The 19,536-nt window shown below is 50.0% G+C and overlaps 1 protein-coding gene across 1 annotated transcript; it reads left to right on the top strand.

Annotated features, from left to right (window-relative positions):
• Positions 1 to 6,374: 6,374 nt before the first annotated feature.
• Positions 6,375 to 17,517, top strand: LOC119100116 (uncharacterized). The gene is made up of 10 exons (XM_037223229.1): positions 6,375 to 6,403; positions 7,804 to 7,971; positions 11,276 to 11,507; positions 11,922 to 12,506; positions 12,859 to 13,065; positions 13,382 to 13,513; positions 13,833 to 14,023; positions 14,209 to 14,352; positions 15,001 to 15,125; positions 16,279 to 17,517. The coding sequence occupies exons 1-10, from the start codon at positions 6,375 to 6,377 to the stop codon at positions 16,380 to 16,382; spliced, it is 1,917 nt and encodes a 638-aa protein (XP_037079124.1). The 3' UTR covers positions 16,383 to 17,517.
• Positions 17,518 to 19,536: the final 2,019 nt, after the last annotated feature.

Raw genomic sequence — 19,536 nt, 5'->3', positions numbered from 1 at the left:
GGCAGTCTGTCTGGAATCGGGTGGCGTTTGTACTGTGGCGGCGTCTGTGCTGGCAATGCTGGTATTTTTTTTGCTGTCAGGAAAGCTTGACCCGCATCAAATACGACTGAAAATGGGACACAGTTACAGCATTAATCAAGCTTTGCGGGCTCAGCACCGGTACACGAGCATTTAGCTGGTGCCGTTACACCGCCGTCGCCGCGTCTCTCTAAGATATCGGGTCTGTAGTTGTGAGATCTGGATGATTGGCTCACCTGTTTTGGGGCCTCCGACTGGTGGCCTTGCATGGTTGGGCGGCTGCTGCTCAAAACCGATTAACCTTGTTTCCGTCTGGAGAGACCAGTAAGCCACGTCGTAAAACTTTGCCCAACAATAATACGCCCCTGGGTTTAGGTTTATGTAGTGCGGGTAAACAGCAGCGACACTTTCATACAACGCCTCGCGCAAGGTCTAGAGGATTTAGAGGGAGCACAACGTACTCTGCAAAGGCCCACACGCACATCTACGCACCATCGTGCTCCTCTTTAAACCGTGCGTAAAACTGACTTGACATTGGACATTAGAAGAACACTAAGTTGACACTCAAATTTTTTACGTCGTGGGCGCCTCGCAATTATTTGTCCCTTTCCTCGATGTTTGAATGCAGTCACACTCTGAAAAGCGTTGAGTCCTTGGTGGTTGACGCAGGAGTGCTCCCGAGTTGATCTGACCATATTTACCGCGACGTTTATGCGAAGTCCAGCAACGAACTTACTCTGCCCTCCAGTTAAAACATATTCAGTTAAGTTAAAGTTAGTTAAGTTAAACTCTAAGTTAAAACATATTCAGGTTCAAAGGCAATTATAATAAGGCTGGACGTGCCTTGGGTACCCACGTGTCTGTTACAGCGCTCTTGATTAATTGAGAGCGTATATTTGCCAACGGGTGGCGAAATTTACGCGGTATGTCACGTGGTGAGGCGCCTGCCAGGTATAGAGCTGGGTTCTCCGTGGCTCGACCCCTGCTTCATGTTCTCGCGCAAGTTCTCCCGGCAAGCCACATCATGTTGGGTGCCCAACACGCCGTTGGAGGGAGTGTCTAGTCAAACGGAAACTCTCTTTGCACGCCGCGCAGGCCGCGGGAAGAAAACAAGTCGGTGCATCCACGTCTATGCACAGGGCCATCCTACGCTGCGACCAGAAAATAAAATATATAGTTTTGCATCCTTTAGCGTTCCCCAGCATGAAACAGTGTTGTCAGCGCCGGCAGTTCAACTGAGCACGTGACATCGCGCGAACGAAAGGAACCACACCGCCTTGCAAATTGTATGCTGATAAATGCAATGCGTCGAATTGAGTGTGTATGATATTACACACATTTAATGACGGACTTTGCACGGTTCCTGTTACACGCAATAGCCACATGCGTAGAATAATCTCAGAACACGTGACCTTCGTAGAAAATTTTGCGTTCAAGCGAGGTCTGCAAAACAATCTTCAGCTCATTTATGAACCTGCAGCATCAATGGTAGACTGAGACTAGGGGCTCTCCGGTCAGGCTGCTGTGGGCGGGCACTCCACAGCCTGGAAAAACCAATGCGTTCCGCCTACGCAGTACATGCACGGGTCGTGCAATACTTTGCCATAAACCTTGATATCAAAGAATGCAGAGAATGATACGGCTGACCTTTATTGACAAAAGGTCACGACTGACTCTTAAATGACAAGAGCTAACCACTACATATATCATTGGTCCAATAGCGCACTCTGTTCGGAATGAGCCGTTGGGAACGGACAATCGTTCATACCCCAGCGATCGTGACCTATTTCACGGGGTCCACCTCTCCCGCCAGGTGTCAGCAGTGTTTGTCAGGAGCGGGCTACAGCTACTTCACAGTCTGATTTATGAGTTGTGATCGCGTCGAAATGTGCCAAACGCAGCCTGGGCACGGCTTGCATGTTAGCTGGTGTGTGTGGTAACTCTGATAGACTAGGCTATTTTCTCGTAAAGCTATTGGTCTGGACTTATATCCGACCGGTTCAGCTCATTCAGTTTACTTCATTTCAGTATATTTGAAATAATCCACAAAGTGGATTTTACTGTACTACGTCAAAATACAAGGCACCCGCTGCACCTAAATTGCCTGTCATACAGGACAGACACATATTAAACTAAAACAGTCCAATTGAAACGTCAAGTATAAAATTAGCAGTAAGTCATGCAAATGAAATGCACGCCTTGATGACAGGCTTTTCTCACACATAACGTATCAAAACGCTTCGTCTTGCTTTTCAAAGCTTCAAAGCGTCTTCACGTCTTCAAAGCGTCGTACGTGGCGATGGTGCTAAAAGACGATAACGGACGATTCCGTGCATAGGCTGCGCGATATGAAAAGACGCGCTGTGTTGAAGCGAGCCTTCACGTGCGGAGGTGGAGGCTGGCCCTGGCAGAGGCTCCTGTTCCACACGAGGACACGGCGCACACCATGTAAACAGCACCCGGATCTCGACAGGTGAACGCCCTCCGGCGTCAGTGCCATGAAACCCTCGGCTGCGCCACAGTGCACCACCAGGGTGTCGATCCCCGGCCATCCAAGGGACTTTAAATCCGGGGTAATGTGGCGGTGTTTTTGTTGTCCAGTAATGATACTAGCCACGAAACTGACAGTTTTTTGTACTGTATGCAGCTGACCTTGGACAGCCCCATCTCACACGCGGAGAATACATGATATGAGGAAATACGTACGCATGAATAATAATTTTGATAATATTCGCTGAGAGGAGTGCTGAAATCAGTAGAAGGATACAAGGACGCCGTTGCATTTTTGAACTGGCGTGGTGTGCGCGCCCCAAGGCAGGCCGAAGCCCACGCCTAAGCTCTGATGTGTTTGGAGCTTCCACAGCCGTGATGTTGAAAGTTAAGTTAAAATTGGCTGTTTTGAAGTCCAGTTCGGATCCAACAAACAAGAAATCAATATTCTTTCATTCATTTCGAGAGAGTTAGCGCTGATATCTCAGGCTTAAAGTTCCCTTAAGGTGAGCTTGAGTCTGTTTTTGAGTGCATCAAGACCTAGCCCGTCAGGTTCAGCATATGAAATGTGGTGTCCATAGGGCAGATATCCAGCTGGGTCAGTAGTGAGCATTATGAAGATAATCGGGCCCATGCTCGAGCCCTGGGGCAAGCTGCACAACATCGGGAGTGTGGGCCGTCCGCCCCGCCCAATCTGCTCAGGACTCCTAAACCAGACAGTGTCAGTTAAGGCACATCAAGACAGCTTGGTGAGGAGGACATCATCGTCAACGCTGTCGAGCGTCTTCTAGAGATCGATCGTCGTCACCGACGGTATCGCTTCTTTGATGATGTTGGTGACCAGGCGCTTAGCAGCGTCGAGGTCCGAGATGTTCTACGGCCGGGCTTATCTCATCTGACCTATTACGCCCTGATTTGGCTTCAGGTGGTCAAGGGGGAAACCAATGCGTGGGCATCGGGCAGCGAAGTAACAGCAGAGCCCTGTGCGTTGCAATCTCTGCTGGCCGAGCCGCAAGTGTCGCGGATTAGAACGCATTCAACATGGGGAATATATAACCGTGAACTATTTCTGCTTCATCTCCCATGTTTGGAGCACTCTGTTAGATGGAGCGGGATCAAATTTGACGCGACCGAATTTGCCTTTTTTTGCTAGATGCCATGCATGATTTACGTATTTTTCAGGAACTGGGCGCAGAAAAGCTGCGGATGAAAGCCGCAGCATGCCTTGTTGCTCGCTTATCTTTTCCATTCCATTGCACATTGGTCACAATTCAATCCATTACGCTATCTCTAAATGCCAGCGGGCTGCCCAACTGTCAGCATCACGCTTTTAATTTCTGCTTCACCGTGTGCGCATGGCTATGGCTGTCGCCACCGACACCAAAAGCTGTGCAGTTCTGTGACTGCAGTACTGCGATGCGTTTAATCACAGTCTATTCACCTTGAGAATGACTTGGGTGATACTGCCATGCTAATGGCCGGCAAGTGTTGTACAGGTGTGAGTGCAACATGCGGCCTGCCATTAGGCCAGGCTAAAGACTGACCGAGCTCCGCCGGCAGTGCTGAACGCAAATTAATGGACTTCATAACGGGACCAGGGCACAGTGCCGACCGCAAATCCTATTATTTACGCCATTGATGTAGCGGGGTTGTGTAACGGTGTTACAACACAGCGCACTCTTGCACTTACAGTAATTGGGCTTAAATCAACGTCACGACGCGGACTTGCGTTGCTGTGGTCGTGTTGGTATGCCATCAACGCGGCTCTTGCCCTGAAGTCTACCTCATCCAATTGACACCGATGTAGACATCGGGTCCCCGACATCAACGTCCGGGCTGAACATCAAACTGGTCGACAGGGTCAGAGGTTTAAAGGTGACATGAACCCGGACCGGAAATGGACCGGGGCTGGGTTTGTACCGGGGCCTCTGCAAAGGGTCTTGCACGTCGGAGGCTCCGCCTACCCACTGGAAGGGTGTCGCTGTTGTTTATTTAGTGCGTCACAAACTATCATTGAGTGACCTTAATTCGAAGCAAGATTCGAAGGAGCTCTGGGCTACACGCAGTCTATCATTGGCCATGAAATCATAAATTACTTGTTTGTTATTCCCAGTGTGTTAATGGCGCAGACATTTTGATGTGTTGTCGCGGTGCATGACCCACATGTTTCTTTGTTGCACTAACCAACTTTTTCGAGTGACTCACGTTTATGACATTGGATTCAGATGACTTGTTATGCAGACCTTGCTGTAGGCGCCTCTCACCTTCCCCTACCCAGCTGTGCCACTCCAGTTCGGCAGATGACCCTGCCTCCAGTCTTTTTGCCAGGATGGGTTGGGGATGTTTTTCCATGTAAGGCCGTGCTACGACACGGCAGTCCCGGGTCAGGTTTCTTTGGCTAGATGCCAGGTGATCTTTACCTATCAGTGGGACTCATTACTCTGCCGTGTCTAACCGTACCACGGCACGACAGGCTCGGGCCAAGCCTTTTTAGCCATGCGCCAGGCGATCTATACCTAGCAGTGGTACCAAACGATTAAAGGCCTTCACAGATAAAGTTTACTTTGCCCTGTCCACCGCTACCCACGAGGCTGCACACATAGCCATTCGCTGTCCATTTCTAATCATTTGTACCCATCCGTTACCCTACTACTCGCAAAGTTCGAGTACTTTGGCTTTAAAGCAAGGATGAGTTTGATGAACGATGTACCCACCCTTGCTCTTTTGCGCTGAAAGATGTGAAATTACTGACAGTGGAGCTAATTATGCCCAAAAGAAGCGCAGAATCATCTCTTGAAGTATCTGCCCAACATTTCGTAAACGTGCAGCCCGTGCCCGTGACGGTGTACAAAACTTCCCAGAATGTGTGCCCAGCCTAACCCAACCTGATGCACATTCCATATGGATATCCATAGTTTTACCCAAACCGTGAAGCCCTCCACAACCAACGCACCCACTCTGGCACAGGCATCCAGCGCCGCTAGATTACGGGTCTAACATCTGTACCCCAGACAATGAAGGTCTCAGGAGACGACACCACGCAATCACTTACCCCGCCTACATGAGTCAACCAAACCGATGATTTTGCGACGATTAGAAAGAAAGGCGCAATTTCTGCTCATGTCAACGGGTTTTAGCGACGCCGCGCCAGCCACACATCGTATCGTAAATTTGCGATGGTGGGAGGGGGAATTTACGATTTTCGTAGATCACCCACAAATAACGAGGCGCACCGTTGGTGTTTTATGCATGTTTTGAGGAAAATTGCCTAAGTCTGACAGAAATGGGTCACAAAATAATATAAAAATAAGATAAAGGCTTACTGAAGTCAGATAAATCCATTGATTAAGTCATATTTTCAATCTGAACTATTCTTAGACGAAAGTGCGTTTCGTAAATTGAGCACATCCCCACTGGGATAAGTTATGAAAATTGACGATGTCCTCAGCAGCGCTGGAAACCAAGCCGTGACCACAAACCTTTCACACAAGGTATTATTGCTCAGTTAGTCTTGTGCGTATCATCAGTATAACATGTTTCATTTGTTGTTTCATTGCGATGTTTATTTTCTCCATTTTGCCGCATACTGTCAAAACGCGCCTGGCGAGGCCCGCCGGCTCCTTTTGGGGTGAGTGGCATTGTAAACCTGACAGTGTCTAGAACATTCCACGCACCGCGATACACTCCGAGCTTAAAAGTGCAACCGTTCCTTCCTCACCGCCCAGAGAATCGCTGGCATTTGTGATATGCTTGATGAAACAGCAAAATCTTGAAAAGACTTACGACCCTGTAACATCAGTCGGCGCTGCGCCTGAAACCGGCACCAAGTAGAAGAACTACTTTTTTCAGTTCGAAATCATGCCGCAATGTTATCAGCGGTCAAGGTCAAGGTCAGGTCAAGGCTATGTTAGTTCAGGGTCAGATTACGCCGACAGGCAATATTGCCTCCTCTTCCAACTCACATGACATATATAGGTCATTCGTCTGGTGGGTAGTAATAGATGTGTTATTGTCGGTTACGCCAACTCAAACTCGAACAAACTCAAACTCATCTCAAACTCAAATGATTACATTTCTTGCCCCCAGAAAAACTCATACTTCCACCACCAGGAAAGGCATGTTTAACGGAAATATCAATGCGAAGTGATCATTCCCATGCCTAGGCTTCGCAGCATTGCTGGAAACGTGGTGCATACTCATTATACATATACATATATTTATATATATATATATGTATATATACATATATATACATATATATATACATATATATATATATATATATATATATATATATATATATATATATATGTATATATGCATATCAATAATTGCTTCACCTTTTTATTTGGCCAGGACATGTTGGTATTTGAAAGCTGTTTATTTCCAGCATAATAATTTGTGACAAAAGAACCTGCAGGTCTCTCTCTCTCTCTCTCTCTCTCTCTCTCTCTCTCTCTCTCTCTCACTCACACACGCACACACACTTGTATCAACCGTGAATTACTGCATGCAGCTGCCGGAACAAGTAAGAAAAAATAGTGTGATCCCTCGATGATGGCGTCGCAACAGAATGACCTGACCTAATATCGAGAAATCACTCGACGTATCAAACTGATCACCCGCCAAGTACCGAGAGTTTGACGAGCCGCCTTCCTTGCGTGATTCGTTTGGTTGTTCTGAAGCTGGAGGAGGGTGAGGGCTGAATACATTTAGCCTCTCTATCAACATTTAGCTAGTCTCTGGTTTGCTGATGTGTATTTTACTGTGGTTGGTTTGCGCAAGGTCCCCGCATGCTTGGTGTCTGCTTTAACCGCAAAACTTGGGATATAGGTACTTTATGCGCTTGCAATGTAGCTAGTGTTGTCTGTGAACGGGGCAGCTTGTAAACTGCCTGATATTTCACATCTCGCGGCACGTAAGTTTCCTGCGATTCTTTTTGATGGCCCGTTCCCCCTCCCTAAAAAACATCCCCACGAACTGCCGGAATCGTTCCCTACCGTAGCGTATCTCTGTCACAACGCAGATTCCCCTGTCTAACTAGTTTCGTCGAACGCAAACTAAATTTGAATAGTTTTACTGATTAAAGAAAGAAAAACAGCACTCAGATATGAATGGAGTTGTCCAACCACACAGCATTGTAAGATTTCTTGCATCTCCTGTTCTGGGAGGGTGATCGCCTTGTTTTGTTCAAGTTTATTTCAATAGCGATACTGAGCAGTGCATCTTCACCACCCAGGCCGCGCAGTGACGACCCTGCTCGTACACAGCCTGTCATGACCCGGCCTGCTTCAGGGACCCGCTGCTGCTCAACATGTTCGAGGTGCTGATCTCGTCGCTGGACGAGAAGTTCCAGCGCGTGAGCTCACTGGAGCGGGGTCTGCAGACGGTGCTGAGCCGGCTGGAGCGAATGGGTGCGCAGCTGCAGCTGAACCGCAACACGACGGCCGCCATACTTACCAGGTGCGAACGGCAGGGGTCGCCGCCGGCCTCGCTCACGTCACGTGATGTCATCACACAGGACGGCTTGTTACGCGGCAGCAAACTACGCTGATCCAATGTTTCAGTCAGGCACGTTATCAATCACCAAGTCCATTGATTGGGCTGAAATTGATCTAAAAACTTCGGCACAGTCCGAGCTGAGATTAAATATAATTGAAAGCTGTCCTGTCCAAATGTTGGAATGAACTAAATAATGCAATGCCGATTCATGAAAAAACTGAATGAACCTGTAATCACGCCTGCTGCATTTGGCGCCGTGTGAGCTTGGCCCGAAATGTGACGGACGCATGTGCTGTTTATTTTCATGCATACGCTTATGCTGCCGTATTTCACTGGAACCGGTTCAGAAATCGTGGAGACCACACATTTTCCGACCCATGGAAAGCGCTCATACCACGATGAGGAGTGCAACGCAATAAGTCGATGTATGTGTTGTCTTCAGACGTTGCCTTGACGTACCAGCCTGAGGTCAACTCACTGCTAAATGTCATGAGACCCACCATGTTGCACAACCAGCCGTCAGTCATGTGCAACGAGGCAAGCTTTTGCGTCGCTGTCTGTTCCCCTTACCACATGACATGTCGACGTCGACAAACTTGATGAAATCACGAACACTGGCAAGCTATTAACTCTCACCTTACCAGACCTCACGTGGAAATATCAAGTACGTGGTTGTTTGAAATCTGCTCGAGGTGCACGATCTACGGAGACGGCAGGTCGTTGAGCAGAATAACGGCGATGACTTAATACCTCCGGGACCTGACATACGAAATTCATGCTTGCTTTTTAGTTGATACGTCAAGGTATCGGCCCTCCTCCTCTGAAACACGAGGGAGATCACTGTGAAATGAAACTGGATCTCCCAGCGTGAATTGCAGTGGGAGACAAGCCAGAAATACAGCATGACTTTTGCGTGGAATAATTCCATTTAAAGCATAATTTTAGCACCCTGCGACGGCTCACCGCCTCAGAGGCAGCACGCGCATGCGGCATCTTGGCAATGAAACGAACCAATGTTGGCACGCCCTTACGTGACCTCTGATGAAGTCGCTTCATGTTAACTCATTCTTAAAGCTCAAGCCTCTTTCATCGCCTGCCAGGTAATGGACGCTGCGTCCCGCGCGGCTGACGCGAGGGGCCACTTTGAAGCGTTTTTGTGTGGCGCCGGGGATGGATCGTGCGGCTGGATCAGCGGTCATGGGCTCTGTGCCCCCTGGTTACCATAGCGACGCAGCTTAGAGCGCGATATTAAAACAGCGCTCTCACGAGGCAGCAGTGCCCATCGGGGGAGCGACTGCATGCGATGCGCGACAAAAAAAGAAGCAACTTTATCATGCTCTCGGCTGGAGGGGTCCATTACACCCCGAAGTCTTTTTGTAAAATAGCTTAAGAACGGCGCCGGACAGCCGCACCAGCCTTTGCATAGCAGCAAACAATTAAAAGCGGGTCTTTTGGTACAAGTAATCAGGCGTACCTCGTGAGATAACGGACCACGAAGTCAGTGGCAGGTTAGTCAGGCCATGACTATCAGCGAAGGCAGCTTCTAGGGAATCGGTCAATCTAATGCGATAAGGAAGTATCAGACGAAGTCATATTTAAGTCATTAAGTCATTCATAAGTCATAAGTCATTTTTATGAGATCGCTTATTAAACAACAAAACAGTTGGATGCAGGATTACAGAAATATAATTGAACTAGAGGAGGTATAAAGGTCAGACCGAGGTAAGAGCCTTACCTGTTTTTTTACGGAAGACTTTGCTTAAGAGTTAGTTTCCGGTGTTCATTTAGAATTTCTTGATAACGGACCGCAACAGACATCTTCCTTGGATTTCTTCAAGGTAAGAGTAGGACGCTAAGCTAAAATTACCTAGATCAACCCTTAAGGAACGGTTCACCATAAACATCTTCATTTGATGTCTTAGCGTCTGACGTAGTACTTCAAACTTATTCAAATGAAAAAATCGAAGCAATCTCGTTGTGTTTGGCTTCGTTAACCTGGTAAACACTAAGGCAGGTCACTGATCTCAAATGAACACCAGTGACTTTTTGCTTCGAACAGGTATCTAGGTCCAAGGCGATTGCATGAGGAGGTCTAGGGGCACTTTGGACACCAGTCTTTGGGCTGACTTTGTTTGGCCTTATTTGATCCGAAGGTACCTATTATTTGACACTCATGTTCCTCAAATTCTGATACAAGTGAGTTGACATACAGGCCAATCTACCCTGTAAATTTAGCTACTTTAGCTCTCTTGGTTTTTATCTTAGGGGTCAAATCGTTCCACTATCCTCACTCCCATCCGAGCGAAGCGTATGCAGCCGGCCGCCCGGGCGCGTGTTAACGGAAAGGAACAAAACGTTTGAACGCTGTTCAAACTCCAGTTGGTACATCTCGCATTCTCCGTGCAGGTGATGCGTTTTGAGTAAATGACGCAACACGAAAGTGCATCTCGATGTTGCGTGAACTTCAGGCTTTAAGGCTCGACGACATTATGGCGGTTAGAGCTTACTGCTGTTTGGCTACATGGCAAAATGAACTGATCGCCTGATGCGCTATATAAGACGTCTAAGGCCACGACGAAGGAGCTGAGCTTGAGACAATGCATCGATGCAGTTCTCTGGCGGCTGTTAGGTCTCCAGCAACAATCGGTGGTCGAGTCTGGCGGCGATCGAGACATAATGGTGTTCTTGTGTACCTGGCATGGTACTAAGCGCGCTAGCTGTAATTCCGTCATGCTGTTGGAACATCTCGTTCGGCGTAGATGTGAAGGTCTACTTATTCAAAAACGCATTGACGCGTTATTCTTATTCAAAACATGCGCACAGTGGTGACGGCATGCAAAGCAACAGATGACAGTGACATGTTTGTTCTGGGATATGCTACACTAATGAAGCCTTTCCAACGGTGAATTGTCGCTGCTGGCGAATGCATGATTGACTGCACGACCTCCACCAAAACGGCTGTTTCACGCAGTTTATTCAGCACAATTTGTAAATGCCTGTATGAGACAGGCTGGGGAGTTTGTTGAGCAACATCGATTGCTATGATTAGCCACAACTCTACCTAGCAAAAATACGCATTATACCTTAAGACTTAAGTGCCACCGCCCACCATTACAACTTCAGGACTAATAGGGGCAAATCCAGACCTCCTTACATTAAACTCCCTAGATACCTAGAGACACATTGACGACAAACATGGCCCCTCTAAAATCCCACCCGTCTCGCGCCCAAAGCTGTAAAAGTGACCACCAGCTCTGTTCGGCAGGATGGACCAGCTGGAGCAGCTGCTCTCCCGGCGGCCACCACCTGCCGGCAACGCCAGCCCGCAGCTGACATCTGTGGACGGCCGGCTACGGCGGCTGCAGCTGGCGGTCACTGAGCTGCAGCGCACGGTGGCCAACAGGACGGTGCCGGTCGCCCGGCCGGTGCAGATCAAGCGAAACCTGGCGCGGGCGCGCGGGCGAGGTCCCGACGTTGTGCCCGAAAGGCTGGTCAAGGTGAGTCCCTGCCACACTCACACAGGGCTCTGAGGGGCTGATCAGGGTGGATCACTGCCGCACTCACACAGGGCTCTGAGGAGCTGGTCAAAGAGGGTCACTACCGCACGTACACAGGACTCTGAGGGACTGATCAAGGTGGGTTACTGTCGCACGCACACAGGGCTATTTGGGGGCTGGTCAAGGTGTGTCACTGCCGTACTTACACGGGTTCCGGAGGTGGTGCCCGTTTCTGCTTATATGCTCAGGTCTGCGGGCCCGTATTCTCAACATTATATTTTTTGGGTGCATGACGTTGCGTGAAAATGTCCTCTCATGAGACGAAAATGTTAATGCAGCCCGGCAGCAGTAGACAAAAGAAAGGCGCAAAATCAGAGTTCTCACGTATTTCTTGATTTTGTCGTTCCATACCAGGACGCTGAGAAGATGTCGCAAGTAATCAACGAGCTGCGTGGCAAGGTGGTCGCCATGGATACAAAGTTCGGCTTCCACATGTCCCAAGTGTCGGAGAACCTTTCTGACATCTTCCGCTCGGTGTCGACGGTGTCCGGCGTGCTGCTGGAGGCACCGCGCGACAACAGCACGACCGCCCGCTCGAAGCTGGACGTGCTGGTTGACAAGATCCAGCCGCTGATGGACGTCTCCTCCAAGATGGATGAGGTGTGGAACGTGGTGGTGGGCACCAAGTCCTCGATCGACGACCTGGTGCCCAAGTCGGACGAGCTCATCCACACGACCAGCCGCCAGGAGCGCGCCATCAACGACATCCACAGCGACCTGCAGGAGCGCACCAAGCAGATCATCGACAACCTCGGCATGGTGGAGCAGCGACTGAGCGAGGAGCGGCCGCCGTCGACTGGCGCCGGGCCGGCCCCCGACTCCGGCGACCCCAGCTCCGCCAGCAAGCGCTACATCCGTCCGGTCACATTCCCGACGCGGCCGGCGTCGCTCCCGACCCGACCGGCCACCAGCACGGCCGCCGCGGTCGGCCGGCTCGACAAGGAGGTGAGCGCCGCTGGAGAGCGGCGGGCACGGCGGGTTTCGCTGCGGGCGGTGCGCGTGCTGCAAGCCGATGACCTTGGGAATGTGCCGAGGGGCAAATTCATTCCGTCGCCGCTTTATGGTGTTTCGCACTTTGCGATGTTTCGTTCACGTGGCACTAGAAGCATTCGGGAGATGAGTGTACGTCATGATATCGTTCATGTTTGGAAAAACGACTATATTTGTATGCAGTTTATGTGTAGAAAGTCTAAGGTACAGAAATCAAAGGCGCCTTTTTAACATGCCGGTGATCAGTCAAATCCGGTCAGAACAATCGACACCCAGTCTAAAACTTGTGATGCTCGGACAGGCTCCCTTCGACCTGCTGGACGAACAATTTCTGAAGGCGCACGAGAACTACACGTCTGTCGGCGACGCTCCGACCACCGCCGTGCCGCGTCCGGAGAACCGTGGCAGGCCCAGCGGCATAGTCTTCCCGGGACGGGCGCCTCCCTCCAGCGACCTCAACACCTCCTTCATCGTCACCACGGAGGGCAACAGCAGCACGAACGTTGGGGTGAGGCCCCGGTTTGCTTGGTCAGCTCCCTTTTCTCTGCGAGGAGGCACTGGTTTTGCAGGCCTCGAAGGCTGTCGTTTCGCGATGGATGCGGTACGAGGCTGTCTGTCTTAGCTTTATGTTCTGTGTGGGTGAGGTACATGCATCATGACTTACGCCTGCTAAGCGGAAATCTATGCCAAGGTAATTTCGCGTATTTATAAGGCCGCTGCCAAACACATGTTGACGCATGTCCACACTGCATTCCATGCTTATGAGATGATCACTGAAAGGTGCCCAATCGTGGTGTTATTGCACGACGGCGATTCTGTTCCAGGGCTACTCTTGTCGTGACTTCCTGGATCGGGGTGTTAACGAGTCGGGAATCTACTACCTGCACATCCACGGAACCACCTTTTGGTACCTCAAGGTGTTCTGTGACATGGAAACGGACGGCGGCGGCTGGACGGTACGCTCACAGGACAAGCAGTTTGCTCTGGCGTGCGGCAGTACCGTCGGAGGGGGTCCCTTTTGACATTTCACATAGCAGCTCAAGAAGGCCCCTTCTGACATTTGACGAGCCTTGTTGGCTATCTGAGAGATCGTGGCGTTTGGTACGGACCACAACGTGGCCACTGCTCGTTCCGCATACTGACTTCCTGGTGTGCTTTGACGGTGTTTGCTATCGCCTGCCGTGGCAGTACATGCTCGGCAATTCCCAGATCAGAGCGAAAGCGGGCGTCAAGCTGCACGTGAGCACCACCATCGTGACCAGCCCGTGGTTCCAGGTCATCCAGCGACGGGACAACTACGCCGAGGCCGACCAGCAGAGCTTCAACCAGGCCTGGGAAGAGTACAAGCAGGGCTTTGGCAGCCCCACCACCGCCTTCTGGCTAGGCAACGAGAACATCTTTATGCTGACCAACACCGAGGACTACCAGCTAAGGATCGAGCTGGAGGACTTTGACAACGAGAAGAGGTGACGATGGTTTAGCTACTTCTTTGTGTTGTCATAGTTACTCTTACGTCAAGCAATTGCTATAATTGGCTGCATTTGAACAGACAGCCGTCGAAGCAAGGCGTTTACTTAAGTAACCAGACTCACATATGGCTTTCACCAAGCCTAGCAGCGTGTGATCGTTGTGACTCTGGCTTTGCTGACAGGTATGCTCAATACAACACGTTCAAGATGCATGGCGAGGATGACAACTACAAGCTAGAGATCGGTGGCTACGAGGGTAACGCCGGAGACTCGATGAATGACCCCTGGTATGGCAGCAATCTGAACCCGTTTTCCACCTACGACAGGTGAGAGACAGCATCTGGAAGCCAGAAATGGCCACGCGTGACCTGCCTGCAGAAATGAAAACAATGACATCAGCATCTATCTACGCCGTTGCGATGCTAGCCCCAATACGCTATAAGTATCCGCTATGAGCTGTGATGAATCGATTGGCCATTTGCGATTTGGTGCGTGGTAAGTTCACAACCGTACGCCTCTTACAAAATGACGGATAACCCAGCTCAGACCCCGACCTGTCCTGGCGCAAGATGACGCCGAGGACCGGCATCTAGCCTAACCTAAATGAATAAAACCAGCATTGCACGCCTTTCCGACAAGTCACCACTGTCCATCCCCACAGCATCCACCAAGGGCACGACCGCGGAGCCGGACTGACCTACCCTACCGACCGCGGAGCTGGACTAACCTCACCCCACAGATCGCGGAGTCGGACCGACCTCTCCCCACCGACCGCGGAGCCGGACTGACCTCACCCTACCGACCACGGAGTCGGACCGACCTCACCCACTGACCGCGGAGCCGGACTGAACCTAACCCTAACCGACCGCGGGAGTCGGACTGACCTCACCCCACCGGCCGCGGAGCCGGACTGACCTCACCCCACCGACCGCGGAGCCGGACTGACCTCACCCCACGCGCTGTTCTCTCCACAGGGACAACGACCGGTCGAGCCTTAACTGTGCGAGCATGCTAAAGGGCGGCTGGTGGTGGCGCTCCTGTGGCCGCGGCCTCAACGGTCTCTACCTGGCGGACCCCAATGACGTCATCGCCCGACAAGGTAACCCGCCGACCGGCCCAAACACGCCGGACGGGCGGTGCGCGTAATCAGCCGCAACTGTCCCTGGGGTAGTCTCTGCGTGAAAAAAGTGATAGCTATATCTTGAGCGTCGTGTATTCTCTACGTCATCTCATGACGTCAGTGGTATTTTGCCCAGGTGGAAAAGGACGCCACTAACCGTGCCAATCGGACTCTGTCGTGCCTATCTGGCATTCTAGAACTGTTCTGATTTGGCTTGCACTGCTTGTCCGACAGCTATCGTTATATAGGACCGGGTATGCAGCTTCCATGCCCATAACCAACGAACTCTCACTTGATGTTATAGAAGCTGGCTGTCCTACTGTCTCATGCATGACCGGTTTCCGTGACTGCACAACTGCGAGATAAGCAACATTTGCCATTTTAATAATATCCCAGGGTCTGCCCAAGCTTGTGCAGTGTGATCCACCTGAAATGTCAATTTCAATAATGCAATTAAGGGTGCTAAAAAGGCGAAGTAGTATCCGACAAGCGTTGTCGAAAATTGTTAGCAACTTACATAGGTGTGGTTCACGCATACATTGTGGTCTGGGAACTAGACATGTAAGCCTCGGTCCACGCGCTCAGCGGCTACACGTGACAATCGCAGGAAAATAGCAACCATGGCAAGTATGGGTTATGCTGGACTTTGCAGAAGTGCGTTAGTGTTCAGGAGGCTGTTGTGGGGACATTTTTTGAGACAGATGAACACTGCTATGAAAACAAAATGTCCACATGTTCAAAAGCCTGTAATCTAAGGCAATATGTTAAATATCGTCTTAACACATCCCAGTCTTTTTTTAATTGACAGTTCGAAAGAAATGCCCGGAGACTGGAGGCAAATGTTGCCCATCCCGTCACCTATCCCTCCCTTTTTGGTATGTCTTTGAATTCACACATGTTCTCTGAGCGAACGCAGGTCAGTGATGCATTTTTTTCGGGTGATAGTTTTATCGCTACGTGGTACCGCGGCTGTCGGCCTCACTCGGGCCGTTAGAAGTGTCGCAGCCGTAATAAGCGGTTTTCTCCCAGGGATCAGTGGCGCAGAAAGTGATTTGTCTCGCTTGTGCCCGGCACAGTGCTCCCCGTGCTTGTGTCCTCTGTGGCTGCCTCTTGACCTGCTCTCCGTCGACAGGCATTGTCTGGTACCGCTGGCGAGGCTGGGATTACTCGCTGAAGCGTTCCGTCATGATGATCCGGCCGAACCGAGTGCGCGACAAGCCAGCCGGCGACGACTGAGACCGCGATCAGGGTCACAGGCGGAGCCACGGCCGAGGTCACGGCCGAGGTCACGGCCGGGAGACGACTCCGACCACCACCCAGATCACGGCTGAGGGTACGGACGGGGGCACGGCCGGGATCTTGCCAGAGATCCCGGCTGTGATCCGCACTAAACTCGTGGAACACCCTCGCCGGTCGCAAGGTACCGGACAGGGCTCCCACGAGCGGGAAGGACGCCGAATCTCCGCGCCGCGCCGTGCCCCCTGAGGCGAGGCCAGGAACGACAGTGGTGGCAGTGGCTGCGTGTAGCACGCCTGGTGCCTCGCGGCGGTCACCAACGCTGCCGCTCCCTAGGGCGTTTGGGAGTGACGTGGAACCGGCGCATCTTGGGGCTGTCGAGGCTGCGAGTCGGTCAAGACTAGGACACGCCTCTGGCGGCCACACAACGGATTCAGTGTGCACTGTGCAATTGTTTGTGTCGAACGTGTGATGCTCTCCCAGGTAACAGCTCTGTGCCCTGCGCATGACCTCCGATTACAGCAAAGTACATTAACGCTTCTGGTAAACCGCTAAGGACGACCTTACACGCACTCACAACCATCGGTAATGCAGAAGTAATGCTAACCATGCTTTCCATTGACGCTTTTTCTAACGTAGTATCTACTTTATAGCTGATCCTAGGCTCAGGAGATTATACTAGGTGATATCGGATCAGGCAACGGAAACTCTGAAACAATTCTCGTCAGTCGGAACAGCTTAGCTCGCCTGCACTACAAATGTCTTCTGTCATGTTCTCTGCGCACGCCTGTGCTTTATCCATCTCAGATACACAAACTTGAGCAAACTACTCATACCTCTTAAGCATTGCAAATTACGATTGTTATACTAATAAAGGACGTGAAGGCACAGTCGAATCTCGTACTGAAGACTCCGAAGCAAAAATAATGCGCTTCTTTGGAATATCGAGGCTTTTTTCAGGAATGCGCCTATGATATATACCGCCGTGGTGCATGTGCGTTTCGGACGCGTCAAATACCACTTTGTACATAGACTGTACCGCATGTCGGTCGAATAGCGAAGTATCTTCGGCTTCTAGTATGTGAATAACGTGTTGTTCGATAGTGGACAGAACGGTACGCCATGTTGATGTTAATAAAACGGCTGAAAACGTATATTTCCACGCGTGTTGTTCGCCCTCACGACAGCGTCTTATTCAACGTAGCACCTGACGGCCCAACTTGCTTCGTGCGACCAACGAGAGCGTGATTTGAGCGGGCATCCGTTTTCTGTCGTAAAGTACAGAATAATTGTTTGCTTTACATTATATGAAAACCTTGTACTTAACATTATTATACCAGCCTAGCTATCCCAATTTAGATGACCTATAACAACGTAGGTCATGGAATGCTTTATAAGTATCAGTGCACATCGGCAAGCACTTACTTGTGTACCGCCTGGTGCATATGGTTTTGCCCGTAGAGCTTTGTGACGAACATCCACCAAAAACACTCATTTTTCTCCACCTGCAAATTTACAACAAAAAAGTAATCGAAGATCGAATCGGGTCACACGAAGGTCATCTTAGGTCACATTAACCAATGGCAAGTCAAACTATACCCATGACTATGAATCCCACCTTATAAATCATGTTGGTCGATTTTCTTAATCTGCCGCCGAGCTCAGCTTGCTTCTGATTGGAACCAAGAAATAACGTATTAAGAGCAAACGCACGAGAACAGGATAACACATGCGACAGAAGGCTAGTTTTTAAGCACCTGGCGGACCTTCTATATCGTTGTTCACCATAACGGTTATGAACCCAAAACAGATGAAGTCCCATGTCAAATAGTTCCGTGTGAATGCAGGTGCAAACTAGGGGGTCAAGCTTGAATCCCGCCTATCTGCAATTTGTATACATACTTAAACGGTGGCCTCACTTCTACCGGCTACAGCAAATAGCAAAGCAAAATCAGTATATATGTGTTGTTAGGTATTCTGTACCTGTGTCCCTGGCTGGCACATGACCCTTCCATCCATAGACGTGGGAACGTTTCAAAAAGTGTGGGGGGGGGGGGCAAGCTCAGGGCGTGCTTCAGGTACTTTTTCTAGAAAGAAAGCCCAATGACGGGGGGAGGGTAGATAAGAGGCTGTTATCGCTCTTTGTTTAAATGTCATGGCTGCTATGCTAAATATGCACCTAGAGCTGTTTCTCGCTGGTGCACAATCTTGCCTAATCGACTCATCTATGTTATTCGGCAAATAAGGCTATCCGGCTTCCCAAGATCATTGCTCCATTTGAACACTGTCTTCCCTTTGGATACGAAATTCCACTAGCCGGTAAGCATTTTGGGTCACTGAGGAGGTATCTGCCTCCGCAGGATAGACGCCAAAATACGGCCTGGATGTAGACTGGTGATGATTTTGAAAGTGAATTAATGGCTCAAAGTGCGACATATTTTTATGCGCCTTCGTTTCCCTGGCTGCTTTTCCAGAGATAAGGCTTGTTGTAGCATTTTACACAGAAACAAGTTCCGAAACTTAAAACTGCCAAAACGATAGGATACAAAACTGGAGATTCTCCGCTAACACTCGCCCGGGTGGCCAGCTGGATACCCTTCGCTCGGGTGGGGAGTCAATTTGACCCTCCTGAGATCTCGGGAACTAAAAAAGCTGGAGGCACCAAGTTCACAGGGTGTGTTGACCTGTACAAAAACTAATTTAGGTCCAAGTTTGAGGCTGCATGGTTATGACCTTCGGGTCAAATAAGGCCAAAGAAGACCAAACTCCAGGTTGGTCTTTAAAGTGCCTCTAGAACCTAGATAACTGCTTCTAAGCAAAATCCCACATGCTCATTTAAAGTCAATGACCTTATTTGAGCTTTCGAAGGTCATGGTGACCAGAATCATACGAGATTGCTCTGAGTTTTGCATTTTGATCAGCGACAAAGATCACGCTAGGCAGTATGTACCTAAAAAAAGCTGACCCGGGTCATCTTAGGTCAGTGACCTATTCTGACCTCTAGGAAGTCCATGGAAGATGTATATTGCGGTTCCTGCCATCAATAAGTTCGAAATGAGCACCAGAGAGCATCCCATGCAACAAACCCTAGAGTAATAGAACAGGCTGGTTTTGACCTTGGCCTGACCTTTTAGCCGACCTTAGGTCAATTTAA

The sequence above is a fragment of the Pollicipes pollicipes genome, unplaced genomic scaffold (assembly GCF_011947565.3).
Source record: "Pollicipes pollicipes isolate AB1234 unplaced genomic scaffold, Ppol_2.1 Scaffold_4881;HRSCAF=5763_pilon_pilon_pilon, whole genome shotgun sequence".
Classification (NCBI taxonomy): domain Eukaryota; kingdom Metazoa; phylum Arthropoda; class Thecostraca; order Pollicipedomorpha; family Pollicipedidae; genus Pollicipes; species Pollicipes pollicipes.
Note: the sequence above shows the minus strand (reverse complement) of the source record. Positions and strands in the feature narration are given on the sequence as shown.